The sequence below is a fragment of the Lytechinus variegatus genome, chromosome 2 (genome assembly GCF_018143015.1).
Source record: "Lytechinus variegatus isolate NC3 chromosome 2, Lvar_3.0, whole genome shotgun sequence".
Taxonomy (NCBI): Eukaryota; Metazoa; Echinodermata; class Echinoidea; order Temnopleuroida; family Toxopneustidae; genus Lytechinus; species Lytechinus variegatus.
The window spans coordinates 28,844,411-28,866,879 of record NC_054741.1 but is presented as its reverse complement, the minus strand read 5'-3'; the positions used below and the strand labels follow the sequence as shown (position 1 = coordinate 28,866,879).

The 22,469-nt window shown below is 34.6% G+C and overlaps 1 protein-coding gene across 1 annotated transcript in view; it reads right to left on the bottom strand.

Moving 5' to 3' along the window:
* Window positions 1-5,322: 5,322 nt before the first annotated feature.
* The window catches only part of LOC121407766 (conserved oligomeric Golgi complex subunit 4-like), a 40,038-nt gene continuing 22,891 nt past the window's right edge, over window positions 5,323-22,469 (bottom strand). The window contains exons 5-18 of the mRNA XM_041598962.1: window positions 21,448-21,574; window positions 19,965-20,158; window positions 19,419-19,575; window positions 18,863-19,031; window positions 18,331-18,427; window positions 17,531-17,692; window positions 16,959-17,044; window positions 13,244-13,460; window positions 11,316-11,489; window positions 9,149-9,325; window positions 8,575-8,676; window positions 8,036-8,164; window positions 7,125-7,216; window positions 5,323-6,501 (exon numbers count right to left, since the gene is read on the bottom strand). Coding sequence (XP_041454896.1) covers window positions 6,459-6,501; window positions 7,125-7,216; window positions 8,036-8,164; window positions 8,575-8,676; window positions 9,149-9,325; window positions 11,316-11,489; window positions 13,244-13,460; window positions 16,959-17,044; window positions 17,531-17,692; window positions 18,331-18,427; window positions 18,863-19,031; window positions 19,419-19,575; window positions 19,965-20,158; window positions 21,448-21,574 — 1,926 coding nt within the window. The 3' untranslated portion in view covers window positions 5,323-6,458. The remainder of the gene's footprint in view (window positions 6,502-7,124; window positions 7,217-8,035; window positions 8,165-8,574; window positions 8,677-9,148; window positions 9,326-11,315; window positions 11,490-13,243; window positions 13,461-16,958; window positions 17,045-17,530; window positions 17,693-18,330; window positions 18,428-18,862; window positions 19,032-19,418; window positions 19,576-19,964; window positions 20,159-21,447; window positions 21,575-22,469) is intronic.

Below are 22,469 nucleotides of genomic sequence, written 5' to 3'. Positions count from 1 at the left end.
GTTATTTATTATCAGGAAAATGTTGCCAACAGTTTTCATCAAAAAAACAAGTAAAGAAACAAATAACATTGATTACTCTCGATAGACAGGGCTATACTATTGCCTAATATTATACTTATATTATTATTACCTATTGAAAACTTAATGCTTATGTAGCTGTACGCAGCATATCATTTCAAAGTCAATTCCACCAAAAATGTCCAACCTGTAATAGATTGTTATACACATTCTGTAAAGACTAAAAAAGCCGTCAAGTATTGTTGTGTGATTACTTAAAATGCATTCAGGTGTGTATATCTACAAGATTGGGATTTACATGCATTCATACTATTATAAACTTTGCAATATTTTGTATTACAAATTTTCAGTTATATTTACATCTCAATATATATTATTTGTTTCTGGGGAATCCATGTTTCTCATTATGCAACTCTGTTTTATATCTATGTCAGTATGATACTATTCAGTCTGATCGTATCATATATCTTTTACAACAGGCAAATTTATCTGATCCAAATATATGTGTTAATAAAAATTGAGATGTGATATGGTATGAAAGATGATCTATATTTTTGCTGATGATAGATGACAAAAATACCATCAAAATTGAAGTATTGTAAAATCCCTCAAATGTTGCATGTTTGTAATGTGCACAGATGCTGTAATTTTCATTAAATCGTTCTTTACTGTTATTATATTCTTGATAATGAATGATTAGTATGAGCATCTCTCATGGACAAAATGAACACCATTTTGGGGATGGTAGAGATCTATTTTTTTCCCATCTTATAACCATTCATTTTCACAAAAATACATAATAATAATATTCCGCATTTATATAGCGCCTAATACATCGAAGCGCTTTACAGACATATGTACAGTAAGCGTGTATTACAAATATTAAGTTGGTAGTATCCCCCTCTCTTTTAAAAAAAATTGTAATTGGGTACCCTAAGATAACTAAGAACCATCTTTTTGACAATCTTTGTTTTTATTTTGCAATGTGTTTTAATTATAAACTATGAGAATGGTTTGGGCCTTTATCACTTTATTCCTGAATATTTTTTTAACTTCTCTTGGGGCCTTATTAGTAAAGATACAGTTGAATTATATACTTAATAATAATAATAATAATATGTCCATTTATATAGCGCAGTTTTTATATGCATATACTCAGCTGCGCTTTGATACTTGGTATCACAATATTACCCCGGCTGTAGCTGAGCCGCCATATTAATAGGCGCTAAAGCGTTCAAGGAATAAATCCTACCGGGTACCCATTCACCTCACGTGGGTCGAGTGCGGCACAATGTGGATAAATTTCTTGCCGAAGGAAATTACGCCAGGGCTGGGATTCGAACCCACGACCCTCTGTTTCAAAGTCCGAAGACTAATCCACTAATAGTCACAATTGATTTTATACATCCTTCCAGTGCCTGGCAAATTTGATAGATGTGTGAAGGACCGACCAGACCACTTTGGTTTACACAAATAGATAATTTCAACACTTGCAATTCTTAGTAATAACATTATACATATATGTATGAAATTCTACCAGAAAATTAATTTTGTACAAAAACTTGAAGGAAATTATAGACTGAATGAAATTATAGAAGGAAATTAGAGGCTTAGTTCATTATACAGGCTCAGTAGGCTGCAACGTGCTGAAAGAGGTGTATATCGTAATATTTATGTTCAAATGATATTTATTAGTTTATTTATAGTTGCGATTGTAACAGCAGAGGCTTGACAGAAACGGAGAGGTTGTATTCTGGTTTGCTAGTTCGTAAAGCAAAAAGAGGCCCATTACTCTCATTAATGTTAATAATTTTTACAAGGGGGCCTAGTGATCATATTTTATAAGTGTTTGAAATGCTCTCGGTACGAGTATATCATATAAAGCTATGTTTGAATGTATTGAAATATACCGGTTTAATATTGTATTAAGAAGAAGTATTTGAATTTCAGGAAGCACAGGCATACACTACAGTGAGACCTGTGCCAGATTTTTTAAATGTTTTTCTATGGGAATTTTTCATGATACCAAAAAAAAAGAGACCATCTAGAGCACCTGATAATGTAAATGTGAAGCCAGATTTATAACCATTAATAAATTTTTTATGTTTACATTCAATCATTTCTGGCTTGTAAGGTGTGAAATTGCACATATTGTTTACAACAGTAACAGTAATAAATTTTATGTATGTCTCTTTCTCTACTTCATTGAACACGCTTTAAAGTTAACATTTTTTACTTTCTACATTGTATTTTTCTTTTAGTTAGTGCCTTATCTTTATTCACACTTGTCTAAACATATTCTTGTAATTTTTAGAATAATTTCTAATTTAGAAAGATTTGAAAATGTGTATGGTTTTATTTGTAGGACTGGCATAATGATAAAATAGAATATTAAAGGATAAGTCCACCCCAACAAAAAGTTGATTTGAATAAAAAGAGAAAAATCCAAAAAAGAATAACACTTAAAACTTCATCAAAATCGTATGTAAAATAAGAAAGTTATGACATTTTAAACTTTCGCTTATTTTTCACAAAACAGTGATATGCACAACTAAGTGTCATGCAAATTAGTCAATGATGTCCATCACCCACTATTTTGTTTGTTTGAATTATACAATATTTCATTTTTTACAGATTTGACAATAAGGGCCATGCTGACTGAACCATATATTCTTAAAAAAGGCTGATTCCACATGTTCAGGGACGAATTAATGATTGAGTCACTTGACAATGAGGAGAAAATTATAAGTCTCCTCATTTGCATACCGACTAGGATGTGCATATAACTGTTTTGTGAAATTAAGCGAAACTTTAAAATGTCATAACTTTCTTATCTTACATATGATTTTGATGAAATTTTCAGCATTATTTTTGTTGGATTTTTCTCTTTTTATTCAAATTAACTCTTTGTTGAGGTGGACTTGTCCCTTAAAAAAAACAATAACGATGTGCTGGGTTATTAAAATATTAACAGTATGTATTCATTAACCCATGAATATAACAAAAATTTATTTTCTTTAGATCTTTATTGGAATAAATACAAAGAAAGATAATATATTCAGCTTGGATATTTTTTGTGTCATGTCAGTGTGTCCCCCTCCCCGAGCTCTCTCAACATTACTCCTTTTCGACACTTTGAAAGGATGCACATAACTATGACTTGTACATGTATAAAGTTCTATTCCATTTAATATGTACAAAAGAAATGCCACATATACATAAAACAATATTTCATTTGAATTCATATGATACACAAAAGTTTGGAGTGAATATAGATTAAAATGTGGATGTTATGGAATGCCAAAGTTATCCATCTGTCCCATAATTCATGACCAACATTCACAAATAATAACATTTTCATCTAAACAAACTGAAAAATACAGCCGTTTGAAAAATATATGACATTTTTGTGCTAGTTTGATGGACCGACATGGGCTGTGTGCAAGTGAGTTGAAATTGTGTTAAATCTATAGATGTGGATTGAGAATCTATCCTCGAGAGGAAAATGACAATTTGTAATATTCCATGTGTAGGCAGATATCATGAATCAAGGCCAACTTCAAAAATTTGTGGCATTTATTTTGAGAGCAGTTCTATTAAGTAAATCTGTGGAGCATTCATCAAAAGGCTCTCTTTTCTGGTCTACAAAATGGTTAAATGCTTTAAAATTATCAAGGCAATTTCTAAGCTAAGAATGGAGGAAAATCAGGGTTTGGACATTCATAAGGTCGACTTTTAAATGTCTTGATGAAATTATTTTATTTTGCCAGCTTAATTTTCTAAATCAGAGTAGGTTCGACCTAATTTCAAAATCCATTTCCAAGAAAATCTTAAACTCGGCTATCGTGCCTTCATCTTCCCCATGAATACAATTTTTTTCTACTAAGCATGTCTCCATGATTTAAATCTAAAACTCTCTGGTGCTATTTTTTGTAGGAAAATATACACAAGCCTTTACGGAGAAACCTAATGATGTTGATTCTTGATAAATGAAGTGACTCTTCAAGGAACCTAAAAATGTTTGATTATTGAGAAGTGAAATAAAATACATCAGACCCCTTCTCTCATAAAAAAATGTATATCATTAAGATACCTTCTATCAAATTCTACATTCTTCTTCCTATTTGCCAAAAAAACCCACTGTTTTTATAAATCTACGATCCTTCCTTACAACAAAATAATTGTAACACGGTTCCTTTTTTATGAAGCTAGTTTCCATTTATATTGTACAAATATAATATTGTTGCAATAAGCTTAGCACAAGCATTATCAGAGGATATTATGTTTATCAAAGATTATTCTTTATACAAATAATGAATATCTGAATGAGTGCAATGGACAGAATACTTCATGAGGTGATAGATGAAATGATCCATTCAACTCGGCTATACCTTGCTAAATGGATCATGCATTTTCACCAAATGAAGTATTCTATCCATTGCACGAATAAAAGAAAATCAATTATTTGTTTTATATGACACCTAAAAGAGAATCCTTGTCATTTGACATTTATAAATTTGAATGCAAAAGTGCATTCAGTGTGAGCGCAGTCTGTTGATTCTCTCATACATACAACACGCGCACTGTAATTTACGTGTAGTGCCAGTGGTCTCGACGAGCGCAATAGACATAATCATATGGATCCAAAATTCAATGATGAATGGATCCAAAATTACATGGTAATGACGTAATTGTAAAATGGTCTGCATGATTGACACAAACAACAAATGAAATGGCAAGGATCTATCTAGGTGTCATATATAATTGATAATTCATAAATCTCCATTCTAATGGATTATCTGTTCAGATATTTTCATCTCTCTTTGCATCTTCCTGATAAAAAAGCTAGGCATATATTTGTAATAAATAAGTTATGCAATAATATTATAAAATGAATTGTACAAACTAATTACTTATAAGTTCTTAAATATTGTACAACGCCTACTTAGCTTGTGTTCGATCAAATTGGAGGCTGAATGTCACACATTCGTACCGTTGCACACAAGACACACCATCCAAAATGTACCATTGCACGGCTTTAGGAGGTGACGTCACAATGCAATTTCATTGAATAAGGTGACAATGCGCGTACAGCCCGCTGGTTAAATGCGCAATGCTGTCCAAGATCATGTGCACTTGTGGGCCCGGCTTGTGGGATTTTGCTTTTCGCTTTCAATATTTTTGCTCCCTTTTTATAGATTACTGGAGGGAAAAACTCTCGGTTTTTTTCATATTTTCGCTAGATTCCGAGGCATTGTACAACACAAATAGCGAATATTCTTATTCGTGCAATGGTGCAAGATTTCACATTCGGTGAAAGAAAGAAACGCTCTATTCAACTCGGCTAACGCCTCTTTGAATAGAGCGTCTTTCTTTCACCCCATGCGAAATCTCGTACCATTGCACTCATGCGTATTGGCTATTTGTATAATATCACAGATTTTCAAAGCTAAACAAGCCAATGCAGAGTCAGCTCATGATCAACTACTCTCAAATGACCTTTCCCATTTTGATTAGGATGAGCGCTAACACTTAAATATTGCAGATTTTGTGTAAGCTTTCCTGGCAAAGTATTCAAATTCTACAAAAGAAAGGTATGACACAGACCAGGGCCCCATAACACAAAGGTTGGTGATTAATCGCTAATTTGAAAGAACACTTCTGATTGGTTCGAAGTCGGTCTACTGAGCAAAATGCGCATGCAACGATGATCTTGATAGGCCATTTCATTTAACGATTAATTGGTAACCTATGTATTATGGGGCCCAGGTGACGAGAATAATATGTCTGGGATCAAATTTGGAAAAGGTTCATTGTATTGTCCGCTTTTGGCACATTGATTAATGTTTGAGCTACAGTCAAATACCAATGAAATTTTAATTACTTTACGGCGTGGATGTGATGAAAAGAATTTGAAGACCCCTTCACTGGTTTATCTCGAATGACCTTTCACTGTTCATGAAAGGCTTATTATGGAATATTGGCAGAGTGGTGCCATGCACATCCATGCTCTAGTTGACAGTACTGCCAAACGGCAACCATAAGGATGTAAAGTGTCTCTCTGTCCATGAAATCAATGGAAGGAAATGCTTGGGATACTTCACCAATTGGAAATATTTTTTCCTCTAACAGCACTCGCCTAATACACCACTCTGATAATTGGAACATAACCCTCTCGAAATAAATAGTCCTCTTTTGATCGGTGGCTGTTGACCCGACTATTAACATGATTTCCTGAAGAAAAAAAACCCATGATATTCCATTTGAACCAACATAGTAATCAATTTGCACTATCGCTACTCAAACATTCATTATTCTTCCATATCGCAGTGCAGCTAATGGCAAATGGATATTGACACTCCGGGTAATTAATACTCTGAAGTCTTGTAGACGAAAAATATATTTTTACCATCCTTTTATAAAGTAATATGGCATTCAGCTCATAGTTTTAACCTCTTGATATCTTCAGATCGGAAGTCTAACCTGGAGGAAGCAAGAAAGATAGATCATGATTTAATATCATTACAATTGCACTATATATGTATCACAAAAATACAGTGTATTTATCACAAATTGTACTTTATTTTATAATCAAGTAGAAAATAAACCCGGGCCCATTGCATATAAATAACCATTATGGTAACTTTGCCCTCCAATGGTAACTTGCATGGAACCCTTGATTTTGATTGGCTGTTGATCAGCATTACCATGGTAGTTACCATTGGATGGTAAAGTTACCATAATAGTAACTTTTATGCAACACAGTCCTGAAACATCTCTGATAAAAACAAAATGTTTGGTTTATGAAATAATACTTTACTTCTACTATTTACATGAATATACAAGCACTGTCTGTCTAGAAATAATATAGTCAGATGTGTAAAATTATTATCATTACTATTACCCTGGCTTCAGCTAGACCAAAACTACAAAATATGGAATTTACAAAGTATTCACCAACGAGATTTTAACCACAGCCATGGTTCAATTATTGGTGTTCATACCTGTACATCAATACTGCAGTTGAGCAATAAGTAATAGTTTCGATTGTAAATTGTATGGTTATGGAGAGAGGAAAGAGAAAAATGTCATGACACCAAACTGACCTTAATGAAAGCACTTGTCTGACCTCTGCAGGGGTCAACCTCCAGGTCAAAGGTCCTGAGTTTGATCCCCAGTAATCCAGAATCTCAGTCACCTATTACAGAAAAGAAAATGTCATAACTACTAGCGTTCACAATAATGATACTATTGTGCTTAACACTTACTTTATCAGAAGACTCTAACCACCCTACAGTAAATGCGGCATACTTCAATTTCAAACAATCAAATCTGTATGATGGTGGGCCCCAAGTCTGCGCACCTAACAATTTGAGTTAAGATTTAACATGAATTTCTTCTTATTTTACGAAATCTTTCAGTTAATAATGTTCCTTATATTATTATGAGTAAGTGTACCAAATTTCTCATTAAAAAATGAAAGAAAATGTAGGGTTTTCTTGAAAAAACCTCGGGCTGTCATTTTCAGATTGAAAAAAAAATGGTACCCCATGTCTGCGCACTCATTCACTTTGCACACGATTCGGGGATTTTGTTGAGAAAGGCAGCATTTTGAGGCCGTCACACGAAATGCCCTAAATTCATTATTTTTCCATCATTTTGAGTCGGATTTTTTAATGAATACCTGTCTTTGTATTGCATGTGTAAAGTTCGTGCTCGTTGCGTATCTTCTTTTACTAGAATCGCGCAGATACGCGGGTGCGCAGATACGCGGGTGCGCAGACTTGGGAGATCGCGCAGACATGGGGGACCTGACCATACTAGCAGAGTTCATTGCAATCTAATAGTTATTTAGATACACTCTGTAACATCACAGCATTGCCTGATGTCACAACAATGCATTATTTACACCTTGGATCAACGTGTGACACTACAATCCAAAAGATGTGACTGGGTCTACTACTCTGTTAGCACTGATAACGTTTCTGTCCGACCAGAATTAAGAAGCACTACTTACCCTATCTAGGTTCAAGATGGTAGCCATCTGTGTCAGCCGGGCAAACTTGTCTCTTATCGTCCACTGGGTGACCGAGGTCAGGTAACCCACCAGTGACCTCAACTCCTTGTCAAACTGAAGACCACCAAGCTGTAATAAAAAAAAGAAGAAAAAGTAAACAGATTGGTCAAATGCGAGAGAAGCCAGTGGATAGTGAGGTAGAGTGAGAAAAAGACAAATAAACAGTAAGAGTGAGCAAGAGAGCAACAGAAAGAAACACAACAAGAAACATTAAAAAAACAAAAACAAAGAACAAATAAACAGACAGGAAGGTGTCATTGCTTGGTAAATAGAGCTTTCAGTACATTTATCTTAAATACCTAATATGACTATATTAATAATTTTTCTCTAAATTATGAGAAAATGAAGATAATTGGTAAATATTATTATTGGATGTAAATCAATTTCAAATCAGGCTATGGCCGAGCAATAATGAATGATGGTTGTGAATGATAATTGTTTTTTTTTATGTGTGAATGATAATTGTTTGTAATACTTACCCTGTTAAAGACTGATTTAAGAACAGCTTTCTCAAGCTGCACAGTGACTTCATTTGTCAAGAGGCTGACCAAGGCATCATAGTTACTGGATGTTAGAAGATCCTGAATGGGAAATAGGCAAGTATTGGGAGATTTAAACTAGTGATATTAGTGTATGTAATCTAGTGAAAAGGTGGATATTAGAATTTGACTTTGAATTTTGAAAATATCTTTGACAACATATTTTGAGAAAAGATACAAAAATGAAAATATCTCTCATAAAGAACTGTAAAAATATCAAGACTAATTCTCTACTTATTAACCTTGTGGACTATTTTTTTCCTCATAGACTCAAGTGTCACCATGTTAGATGAAGTAAGTTCAGATGATATTTATTCATTCATCTTACTATCTGTGCATATGTCACAGAGAGCATTACACTTATGCATTATAAATCATCAATTCGGACAGTAAACATGATATTGTTACAAACACCTTAAAATGTACGGCTTGTAAGGTTAGGGTCTCTTTTATGTCAAAATAATTGGCTTTTACGTTAAAATAGAGCTAAGAAAGCATAAGATTAAAGACTTACTTTGAATTCATTAAGCAGCTGTTCAAGGTTCATGATGAAATCCTGTACAAAAGGATCATTGGCTTCGTAGTTTGAGAATTCTTCTTCACTAATGTTATGACTCGTTGATAGGAAGACATCTACCATAGGTTTGATTCTTGGCTTGATGGCACTGGTATTGAGTTGACTTAGACCATACTAAAATAAAGAAAGAAAAGAATTAAAGAACTCTTCTTCACTGATGTTATGGCTCAATGATAGGAAGACAACAACAAATGTACCATCTGATTTGATAGCACTGGTATTGAGTTGACTTAGACCATACTGAATTTAGAAGTGAGAATGGCAGAAAATGAGATTCTGTGTAATTATAATTCTTCAAAATATGTAGCCTTAACTCTTTAAAACCATCCAAGAGCACACAGATGAAAAGTGGAAGGCAGAAAATAATTTTATAGATTCCCAAACAATTTTCACTATTTCGTCTAAGTATATTCAGGTATTTTCTTCATCTGTATATGTTATAATCAACATGTTATAAAATGAACAATCACAATTAAGCATTAGATAAAGAAAATAAGAAAGCAATTTGGGATTGATGAGCTCATTTTTTTTTCGAACTGAATTGCTGACAAATTTTAATTCCCGGCAACCGTTGCATGAAAGATGTCATTAACCAAAATAGTAATAGTTGGTCACCAGTGCTCCTTAGCCAATTATAACTGGGAAAATTGTCAAATCAGGGCTCTGTAACACAAAGGTTTGCAATCAATCGCTAAATACCAATGACCAATCAAGATCATCGTTGCATGCGCACTCTGTTCAAAATACTGACTGGGAGCCAATCAGTGCGGTTCTTTCATATTTGCAATCCATCGCAAATATTTGTATTACAGAGCCCTGGAACCTGTTTCATAAAACTTGTAACAATAACAAATTTGCAATAACAGTTAAAAGCTACCATAATCCTTTCCCTTGATTGACTGATGGTAAATTTGTAATAGAAATTTTGTATTTGTTATCATAACAGGTCTTTATGAAACAGAATAGTGTATACTGTTTCATAAAACTTGTTATAATAATAAATTTGCAATAACAGTTAAAAGCTACCATAATCCTTTCATTTGATTGCTTGACGGTAAATTTGTTATAGAAATTTTGTATTTGTTATCTTAACAAGTCTTTATGAAACCGAACAGTGGAGCCCGTTTCATAAAACTTGTTATAATAACAAATTTGCAATAACAGTTTAACCCTAAAAAGACTGGGGGGGGCTGATTCAGCCCCCCCCTCGACATTTTTTGCGATAAATCTGCCGCGCAAATTTTTTTGACCGCGTCGCTCGCTGACTTTTTACTTTCAAGTCTCGCGCAACTTTTGAGACCAAAATTGTGACCCCCGGGTACGCGGTTCGGAAATTACACAACATTTCGTAAGTGCATGCAGACCCCAAATTACTCAAAAACGTGAATTTGTGTACAAATCCAATGCAAATAGTGTTTTTAGCCAAAATTCATAAATGTATCATTATTTTTCCTTTTACTGCTTAAAATCAATTAATTTTATCTTTTTTATGGTCCAAATAAAGTCCCCAACAATTTCCATTGAAAAAACAATAAAAAACAAAAAGTCGAAAAACAAAGAAATACATAGGAAATTTAGAAAACAATAGAATACATAAGAAAATAAATGTGATGTTGAAATTTTTTAAAAATAAATTTGATCAGATGCCTATCTAGAGTATGTGAAACAAAAATTAGCATTTCAGGGGCATTATTTTATTAATTACAGCAAACTTATGATTTTACGCATAAATTAGCATAATTAATGAAACATGAGATTTTTTGCAGAATTTGATGTTATAGTTTTGTAGATAATGCCATGGGTAACGCGTGTGCCAATTTTCGTCGCGATCGCGCGATCGACGGCCGAGATCATAAGGGGGGCTGAATCAGCCCCCCCCCCCCCCCCAGTCTTCTTAGGCATCGAAATAGCCCAGTCTATTTAGGGTTAAAGCTCCTGAATTCATTCAAATCTGGCTGATAGTAAACTTGTTACAGAAATTGCGCATTTGTTGTTATGACAAGTCTTTATGAAATGGAACCCTGATATTTTTCAGACAATTTTTCCTAAATGAAAATAGTTTGCAATATTTCAGAAAAGTATGCCATCACTACAATTGACTCACCTCAAGAACATCTTTGAATTTGTGCGTATGTGTTGTGAGTTCATTAAGGCACATATCAAGTTTATCTTTGCTCATTCCACCATTCTGGTTAACTAGACTTGCACATTCATCTACCAGACTCTTCTTGAGTGTTTGTGTGTACTCTATACTCACTTCTACATTGTTCAAGGTAGTCTAGAGAGAAATACAAATGAACTATGATTTTAAAAATGCTGCTATTATAGTAAATAAAATATTTTTTTATTAATTTCTAATATGTTTTCCCAATGATAAAATCATTCTCCCAATTATACTCATGTATCAAATCACCATCATTACCATCACCAACAACATAATCTTTAAAATTATCACCACATTACAGTCGTCCCTGTCATTGCCATCATCAACATAATCATTGTTCTCATCATTAATATAAGGCTTTCATTCTCAAATTCAATAAGACATAGGTGGTGTTCCAAGAAAATATTTGCAATCAATCGCAAATATTCTGTTGCAATTTTACAATTGATTGATCACTTTCAGCTACAGCAAATCGGATTACACTCCTTGTTTTTAATGGAGGCAAATCAGATTACACTCCTTGTTTCATGGAGTAGATTAGCAATCAATTTCATGGCATATGCTTGATTTTGGGAACGAAAATAGACTTGCAATTGACACAAGCTTCTTGCAACATCGCAATAGTCTAAAAACACAAATAAATTCCTTCATTAAGAAAGAGAGAGATGGGATTGCTTTCACTCCTTGACTGATCACATGACTAATGTTCATTACATTCCTCCTTGTTTACAAATTAATCAAGACCCAATTAATTTCTTGTACATTTCCCATCTCCTGTTATCTACAAACATCCTGTAATCAACAACCCTCATGTAATCTACACACATCCTGTAACCATTGTTCTGTTTCATTCTAGCATGCATTTCACAGAAGCATGTCCTGTGTAATGTACATTGAAATCTACAACCTGTCAATCAAAATATGATGGGGTGATTTCTTTGCTTTCTGAAATAGGGTCAAGTTCATTGACTCTGAAAAGTCTATTCTCATTTCTTGAATTTATTTCGATGCTCATTGATGTCATTTTAAGGAGATAAATTATCGTAACAAGTGGAACACCTCTGCTTGTCTCACCTGCATTACATGATTTAATATAGCGCAGATTTTGAAAAGAACTAAGATGAATAATTTTTGGAAGAGAGGAAAAAAAATTCATTTAAAACAATCACAGGTTTATTGACCAAGAAACTCATTATTCATTTCATTTGTATCTAATAACTATCTTAAACAAGTTTCATTTAATTCAATTTGATTCAATATTTTTTTTTATCCAAAATAATTTTGACCCAGGAACCTAAATTGTTGAATTCAAAATCTTGATATTATACCACAACATGGTAAAAATTCTTATGACCTTTGGTAACCTGAACCACATGTGAGGTGGCCAGATGACAATGACACTTGATTTCTTTATGTCATCAAATAGAAACAAAGTTAGTTATGCAATTTCAAAAACAAGGTTTGGATATGCAGGCAAGAAAAACTCATTTCAGCTGATTATGAAAGCAAGAACAAAAAAGAGCAAATATAGCATACTTATCTCAACCTATGTATGCACTGTACGCTTAAGTCTTTAATTCAAATCTAAATCTAATTAACATTAAAAAAATTTGGGTTAAAAACGCAGCTGACTAACATATTCAAAAAAAGGCTGGAAGTTATAGTATGCTGCAGAGTCTTGTGTTGTGCATTTTTTTATATGTTGATGAGGTGACTTGATCATCACATGACTAGTCACATGTCCTAATTGCTTACTAATGCAGAGCACAAATTTATAAATCAATTTAATCCAGTTCTGATGCAGCAAACCAATCAAATTGAATTAAATCAAATCAAATCAAAATGAATTAACGATCTTTCATCCTCACCAGAAATTCTAGTTTTGCAGCATTTGTATCTGAAGTCGACGTAGGAAGCCGGCCCTGCTGGAGCATACTGTATGCCTGACCGACGTCAAATGACCCAGATGGGAAGCCCGCCCTCAACTTGCCATATAAAACATCTCGATAGTCACTCTCCAGTAACGTACTAGTGTGGTTCAACATTGCACACGCACAGTCCACACTCCCACTGGATACAGCTCTCCTAAAGAATGCAAAGAAATAAACATGAATGACGAGGTGGTGATGTAGTCAACTTGTTGTCAAAGTGAAAAAAGATGATTATATACACATGAAATATCTGAATCAGTTAAAGGTCGACGATCGCATCATCTTCAAAATCCTTCTTAAGCTTTTTCGATATACCGGTATTAGTAATACCGTTCGGTATGAAAGTCATACCGGTATGGATACCGCCGTTGAAATTTCAATACCGAAATACCGTCATACCAAAAGTTGAAAATATCATACCGGTATTTTCTTCTGTATTGTCGTTTATGGGTATTTTTACAGTAAAATTAAGCCAAAACAATAAGTTCTTTGGCTCTCTCAACGTATTTAATGAAATCAGAATCCAATAATCTAACCTCGAAATGAATACATCGCCCCTTAACTACTGTCTGAGCTCCGTTAGCCGCTGCATAAGGCCTCGGCCCCACCGCTACTGATACTGGGGTGCATGTCGGCTCAGCTCCATGCACTCGTGTACACAGCTACAGTAAACAACGAAGTCGACCGAGACGGAGAGCATTTCATGAAGAGTTTTTTTCAGTGGTTTCAACAACAGATTTGCTTTCCGCCAATCACATGCGAGGGTTTGCTAGCTTGTAACATCCCTCTACACAAACAAAATCACTGACAAAACTCTTTTTGAAACACTCCCTAGCCTGCCTTTTGACCACGTGGTGTATTGCGGGCTTCAACAAAGTATCAACCTTGGCTTGGGGCGTTGACAGACAAACCACAGGGATTAACGCTTGTTTTTTCTTTATGCAAGTTTTTTTTCTCGGACTGCTCTTAAAGGGGAACCCAGCCTTGGCCATAAAATGTTGTGTTGGGAAGGAGAAAAATAAATTAAATAGAATGGCGAAAGTTTGAAAGAAATCGGACAAGCAATAAGAAAGTTATAGCTGCTTTAAAATTGAGATCACTAATAGAATGTAGATTTCAAATTGGCAACTGGGTAAGTAAATTATGACAAGGGGCAAGGACAACTTTCCCATAGGCCATGTACTTTATTATCAGGGATTTGTGGTTTTCTCCTAAGTACCCATTCCCCTGGGGCAGTAATCTAAATATAAGCCAGGCAGTATATTGTTTTATGTCCTCATGAACGAAAAATACAATTTAAAATAAAACTTTTTGGAAAAATGACATTTTAGCCATAATATGTATTGGAGTACATGGAAGAGTAGTCCTTGCCTTACATCACTATGACATCCCATATGTGGCCAGTTTGAAGTCTCCATGGGTATAGTGATTACCAATATTTACAACATTTAAAAATTCATAACTTTTTTGTTGTTTGTCCAATATTGATCAAACTTTCACCTATCGACTTGTCTGATTTTTCTTTTTCTTATAAAAGCAAGTTTTTATTTGGGTTGGATTCCCCTTTAACTTGTATCAATGGGAATGTCCACTGAGTTTTTTTTTTGGGGGGGGTGCTGTGCATTGACAGACAAACCACAGGGATTAACACTTTTTTTTTCTTTACGCAATGTTTTTTTTCTGGACTGCTCTTGACTTGTTTCAATTATGACAAGTTTACTTTTATACTATAAGCCTGCTACAAAAATCGTCTGACCCCCCCCCCAAAAAAAAAATGAATAAATACATAAAGACAAAAATAACACATTAATGAATAACTAAATTAAATATGAAAATAAAAAAAGACATTAACATTAACAGGAAAAAAATGTTACGCCATCCCTCTTTGTTTATTTTGATCTGTGAAGTGATCGTTAATGGAAGAAAGTGGCCGAGAATATTTGTGTGATTTGTGATGGGTGTTGTATCCCTTTTGTGCATGCGCGGTCATGAATAAAATAAAATAAACTATTGGATTGATTGTATGATGGTCTCGTGGCATGATAAGATGTTGATCAACTAAAATTTGGCATGTGTGAAAGATGAAATTGACAAAAAAGAGGGGAAGATCGAGATTCGGAGAAGAGGAGGATGTTGATTGTTCGTGGTAAGAGAGGGGTGGTGATGGGGAGAGAATGGGCCGATGGGAAAGAGAGAGTGAAGAATTAAGGGGCTGGGGAGATAAAGAAAAACAAAAGCAAGAAAAAATGAGTCAGAAAGAGGCAGCCGGGGGATAAGAAGTTTAGGGGGGGGTTTACTTTTAGACAACGTGGAGATTCACAAGAGGGGGGGTTCAACACAATGGACATTTATAAGAAAAGTTATTTACGAGACGTCAAAATTTGAGGTCAACAAACTTTGAACCTTCGACGAACACGTGTTGATGTGAGTGGTAAACAAAAGGGGCGAATCTGAATGTGAATGAGTGGGGCCAGATCGGTGAAGGGAAAATCACACATATATCCTTGACAGTTTTAGCAGGGAATTTTGGTGCTTGGAAGTTAGGGCATGTACACACGTTTAGCAAAGTAAGTAGCAGTGAGTTTGTGCGGTGTAGCATTTGGAAACTTGACTTATTGAATCGTACCATGTGCTTACTGAGATAATTTTGCACACATGCACAGGTAATTCACAGCTCTTGTTGGGGAGAGAGCATGATCGTATAACTTTTGGTAAAGAAAGAGAAAGTTTTTGTCAATGAGAATGGACCATGCTGAGCATTCCTCAGCTGACCACAAGCATCCCCTCTTTATCCGAGGCCATATCAGGGCTAAACAAACATTGGACACTGTTTGCACAATAAATTGGGAATTTACTCGGTATTAGTCGGTATACCGGTATTGAAGCTATTAGTAATACCGGTATTGAAAATATCAATACCGAAAAAGCTTAATCCTTCTCCATGTATTCCATGCAATTAACGGTTCTGCTCCACAATACAATATTAATCTAATTAACAAATTCACTCCTGTCACATCTTAAGTTCATCCAACTCTGTTTCCCTAGTTGTTCCTAAATCTGTTAAGACACGGGGGGCACAGGCTTTTGATCACGCTAGCCCTGTACACTGGAATTTATCCGTGATTGCACTTCCATTGACACATTCAAACACTACCTTTATAAGACATGTCTATTCAATGATTCCTACTCTTAATTGTTCCTTAATTTATCAATGTATTTGTTCTTTTATCTCTTTCTTTCTTTCACTGCACCTTGGGCAATCTGCAGAGTGGATTTGGCGCATTACAAGTCCTATCTATTACTAATATCATTATGTATATACAAATATTCAGAGCAAATATCCAGAAAAATATACACAAATAAGAGGCATGATCAGGTAATATAGATAAACAAAATCATTCAATCAAGTGAAAAGGTTTGTCTTAATCTCAATTTACTTTGACATTTTGCATCAATCAATAAAACTTACACATGAATATGAATATTAATGGAAGAGGATAGACAGATTTAATGGATGGATGGACGGACGGATGAATAGATAGGACAGACAGACATATATATCTATATATAATATTGCCCAATAGCTGATACAAGATGTATATTATGATCTATGTTTTATGCAACCTGGTTCTGGGCATCAATAGAAACTCACCTTGTACACTTCTTGAGAATGAAGAAGATATCATCCACCATACTTGATGTATGCGTACCTGGCTCTATTATATCCATATTCACTGCCTGTTCAATGAAAGATACAAGGGAAAAATGTAAACTAAGCTGATATTATGTATCTAAATTGTACTAGATTCTTGACCAGACACTGATGAAATGTATACTTTTATAGAGCATGAAACATGACTTTCAACATATTAATCATTATATCAAAATTGTATTATATCATACACTCTCAACTATACAAATAAGCAACTGGTTGAAGTCGATATGAATTATAGCACAAAATAAATTTTCAAGTAATTAGTGACCTTTGTTATCCTAAAACCCTTTGATTATGTAACCTAAAATTGTAAACATTTAAACACACTGTGTTCACCTCCATGCACTAATTATCAAATAACAACAGCCATAATAATGTCTATAATTCTAACTCTACAACACTGGCCAAACCCTTCATAACAATAAGTGACAATCCAGAAAACCAGAATTGGCTCTAATTGTCCAGAATTGAAAAGTAGATCATCAAGCAACATCGAAGCTCTTGCTCACCTTCATAACCGTTTCTCTCATGAAGTACTCCTCCATGACGATGTAGCTACCAATGATCTCCTGCATCCGTCTACTGAGGGTGCAGTCACGTAGCATACGTTCTAGGCAAGATAGTCTCTCTTCCTTGACAGGGCCATCCTCGTCACAAACCTCTATGTCACTCTACAAATCAAAATAACACAAAGAGTGCATATTCATATGCTATTTTCAGTTGACTTTTGCCATAACTGTAATAGGCCACTCAAATTCTTTCATCTGATTAGCTGACAGGGAATTGTATCATAATTCAGAGTGACTTGATAACTTTCTAAAACATGAGATGCATACGTTATAAAAGCATATCGGTGTAAAGATAGTTCTCAAAATCCAAGGTATCAAGAGAAAGATCATACAGCTCAAATAAGATTAAAGGTGTAAGTGTCCGAAATTACCTGATGGCATTTCCCTTATAGAATGGTTCATTACACAAGAGTACCTTAGCATCATCTCATGAATGGTCATATGAACGGTCATATATACTTTGCTCATATCATTCAATTTGAAACATTCATATTCTTGATTACAGAGTTTCGTGATGCCATGCATAGAAAAACTTCTTTCAAGCTTTCAGAAAGTTACCTACACACTCTTGAAGGGAAATCCACCTTGAATTTCAAAGTCAGAGAAAACTGACCAAACATATTAACTTCCTATAATGGCATTTCTCTCTAATTTGTAAGAAACATGCATAAATAGTTTGACCAAAACATTAAATGTCTACTAGAGTGGCCTAAAATATTTTTTTCAAAAGCAAGACTCACTGTAACTCTCCTCCTAATAAATCTAAGGTAAAGCTCTGTCCGTGCATTCAGTAAGGTACACTCTGCAAGTAACACATCAAGATCTCTAGGGTCTAACCTGTTCATCAGATTAAGAGATGAATAAAAAAAATATTCATATTATAAGGAAGTTATGACAAATTGATAATCTGCTTTCTTGTGGCAATGTAAATACAAAGAGAGGGGAATAAAAGTTAAATATATTGAACGAGCTAATTCATTATGATAATCAAAGTCATTTTAATTATCTTGTTTCTTAATGTTCCCCCAGGACAATTATTATATTATATTTGTATCTTACTAGTAATTAAATGAAAATATTCAGAGTTCTTGTAAAATTAGTACAATGCATTGCAATATTTCCAGATGTAGTGATGTGAGATACACATAACAAAATTCAAAAAAAAATCACAACATTCTAGACTAGCTAAAATTTCTTTGCTAAACACTTGGGATAAATACAATATTGCCTTTGCATATTCAAAAACCAGTCACAGCTTATGATAAAACTCACTTGTCATGGACATTAGAAGACTTGTAGGTTGTCCTGTTGAAGCTTTGTTGAACCTGCTGCGACTTCCTACTAAACTCTCTCTGTTCTACAAACTTATTGATAATCTTCTGGGCTTGCTTATCACATTCCTTCTGAAGAGACTCTATCAATGTTAATAATTTGCCAGGACCTAATACGGAATTGAACAAAATGTAATTGAGAAATTGCAAACAAAAAGTTTCAATGGATGGATTCCTGCCTACTTACAGTTATACTAGATTTCTCTTTTATTACCAGCCAAGAAATGTATATTACACTTTAATGATGACTCAAAATATTTTGTGACAATTTCATCAAACTAATCACTCTACAATGTGAGCTAGAATACTAATGTCAAAGCAATAATTATCTGAATTTGTTTTGAATAATGTGAATCTTGAAAAGTTGGTAATTTGTTGATTTTTCAGGGAATTTGAATATAAACTTTGAAGCAACTTTGAACTTAACTTTGAAACTTTGAAATGATTGACAAGACTATTGGCTCCAGATTGGTAAATAAAATCTATATCCTACTCACCGTAATATGTTTCCACAAGTGGTTGATGGACTTCAATGATCTTGCCGACGTCTTCAAAGAGGTTTGTCAGAGCATCTGCATACAATACACCAGCTCTTCTATCAGAGCTATCAACACTGGACGCTATTTCAAGGTGTTCCCTTGCATTACTCACAATCTGTGGGGAAAACAAGCAGGAAGGTATATTTCACTGTCTATTGAATATGCAGGATTTACGAAACCAAAGATGTCATTAATGAAAGGGCATATTGATAGGCTGGTGCTAAATTTATATCTTGAAGTATTTTCCAAAACAATAAAGCATCAGGATATACATGAGCATGTTTGTTGCACATCATATTATGTGAAAAATTCAGAGAAGTTTTGTCAAACAGAAAAAAATTTGATGACTGAGAAGGCAAAGGGTGATTCCATCCCTCTTTCCTCTTTGCTTTCCCACTCCCCTCCTCCTCAATTACAACAAAGGACTTACAAATTTTTATGCACCATTTTTTTTATTTCAACCTTTGAGAACAATTTGCTTGCTCAAATTGATAATGCCTTTACCTGAGCCTGTAAATAAGTAGAAAACTTGGTCAGGCCTTCTTCATGAAGATTCAGCAAAGGAAAGATCTTGAAGAAGCGTTCTACAGAAGGTCTGTCGGAGGAACTGATGGCTTGGTCTAGCTTCTTCCTGACCAATGCCTTCAGGTTCTGTTCTCCTTCATGAAGTACCTTGAGGGATGCATCGATGCTGCTTCCTGTAAAGAAGTAGTGAGCGTATTTCATGTAACAGTTGATAAATCCTTGAGGATTTCCAGTTGAGTTCATGGTTGTCTACAATGTATATGATTCATCAGACTGCATCACATACACATGAAAAATGTGTATGTGATGCAGTGATGCAGCACCAGTTACAATCTGGACCCCATAACACAAAGCTGAGCAATTAATCGTAAAACGAATTTAGATGATTGATTCTATTGACCATTACATACAATCACTGGTGAAAATCAATTGTACAATCAGTTTGTACATTTTTGTGTGACAGGACCCTGAATGTACATAATATCCATCTTCAGCTTGTGTACAGAAAGATGGCTTCATGGCAATCATTCATCCAGATCATGTCAGATGTCATTGTTGGTTCCAGCAGTTTTACCAACATTGAATGTTAACCTAGAAACCATTAAGCATCAACTTTCATGGAGAGTTTTACCTTTGTTCAGATACTGTCAAATCATCCACGGTAGAATCAAGGTGTTTTACAGACAATAGACATTATGTAATTTTATCCATATTCTTCACGTTAGATCACACGGGGAAATTCATTACTAACTATCCCTAGTACGACACTGCTTGAATGTGATGGGACAAATACAGGTAAATAATGCGATGTGACAACATCACTGACCGAGCTCTGAAGATGCTGCCACATTATAAGGAATTACAATGCTTTCCACTTAGTGTATGTTCAGAAAACTGTAATCTATCCTCTATGAAGGGTCAAGACAGACTGGCATTTATCTAAGGCCTGTCTTATAATTGATCAAGTATATGGAAATCCATCATTGTCATGATTTTTCCTCAAAAAATATTGCAAAATGTCCTTTGCAAACAACAGGCACACCAAATTACAAAGGCAATAATGAACGTAAGAGTATACAACATATCTTGGAAACATTTTGAACATGGGATTTTTAAATGTTGGCATTGCTTGATTTCCATGGTTGTGGTTGATCAGATAAATCGTATGTCTGTGTAAGATGGTGCCCTGGGGCCTGTCTCACAAAGAAGTACGATTGATCCCATCAATCGTAACTCTATGGAAATCCATCAGTGTCATAACTTTTTTCTACAGGAAATTTGCACAATGTCGTTTGTAAACAAAGAGAAGCACAGTAAATTTATAAATGCATGAATATACATCGTAGTTTAAAATAATTTTGAACAAACATGCAAAATAGATGCTGACGTTGCTGGCCGTCCATAGTTGTGATTGATTGGATCAATCACAACTTTTTGTAAGACGGGGCCCTGAACGCCTTACCTTCCCTTGCATCTGGTAATGCCTGTTTGAGGACCTTCTCATCTAGGGTGAGATAGCGATGGATGTGACCAGCTGCCTTTTCATAGTCCTCGGATTGCAAAGCTGTCTGAACTCCATCTGTACAAAACTATGGTGGTTGCAAAAGATGATATTAAAAAAATTAAATAATGCAGCATGGGCCAGAGAATTGGTGGAAAAGAGTCTATGGCTGTGATGTCAATATGTGTTTCAGTCATTATACAGTGCGTCCCACAAAAAACGAAACCGAGATTTATCGATGATTTGTCATAACTTAATCACAAATACAATAGACAAATGACGTACCATTTTAAAGCTTAGAATCTCCTCTTTCATCTGAAATTACTTAAATTATTTCTCATTCACGCATGAGTGAGCAAAAACAATTTGAAAAGGGGATTCCAAAAAGTCACTTGGCGGGCCGTATCTGGGTTCTAAAAAGAAAACCACATTTTTAAAAAGTTCAATATCTGCTCTTTAATTTGATACCTCAATTACAGAAAATGGTCAAGGAATAACAAAGTTCTGGTTATTTGAAATAAGGCTTGAATTTCAATAATTTCATAAAATGAAGAGGTTTTACAGGCTAGCTTTCAAAGTCACTCGACGCTCCGTTTTGTTGACGATCAGCCATGCATTAACTCCTTTGTTACCGTGCAATAGGTTCTGTGGGAAACTGGTGAAAACACGTTTATTTAATGAAATTATGGAAATACAAGCATTGTTTCGAGGGATCATATCTTTTTTACTTCTTGACCATTTTTTGTGATTAAGGTATCAAATAAAAGAGCAGATATTGAACTTTTTAGTCATGTGACTTACTTTTTGAAATTTAGATACACCCCGCCAAATGAGTTTTTGGCATCCTTTCTTTGAATTGTTTTTGGTCACTCATGCGTGAATGAGGAATAATCTAAGCAGTATCAGATGAAAGAGGAGATTCTAAGCTTTACGTTGGTAGGTCATTTGTCTATTTTATTTATGATTAATTCATGATAAATCAT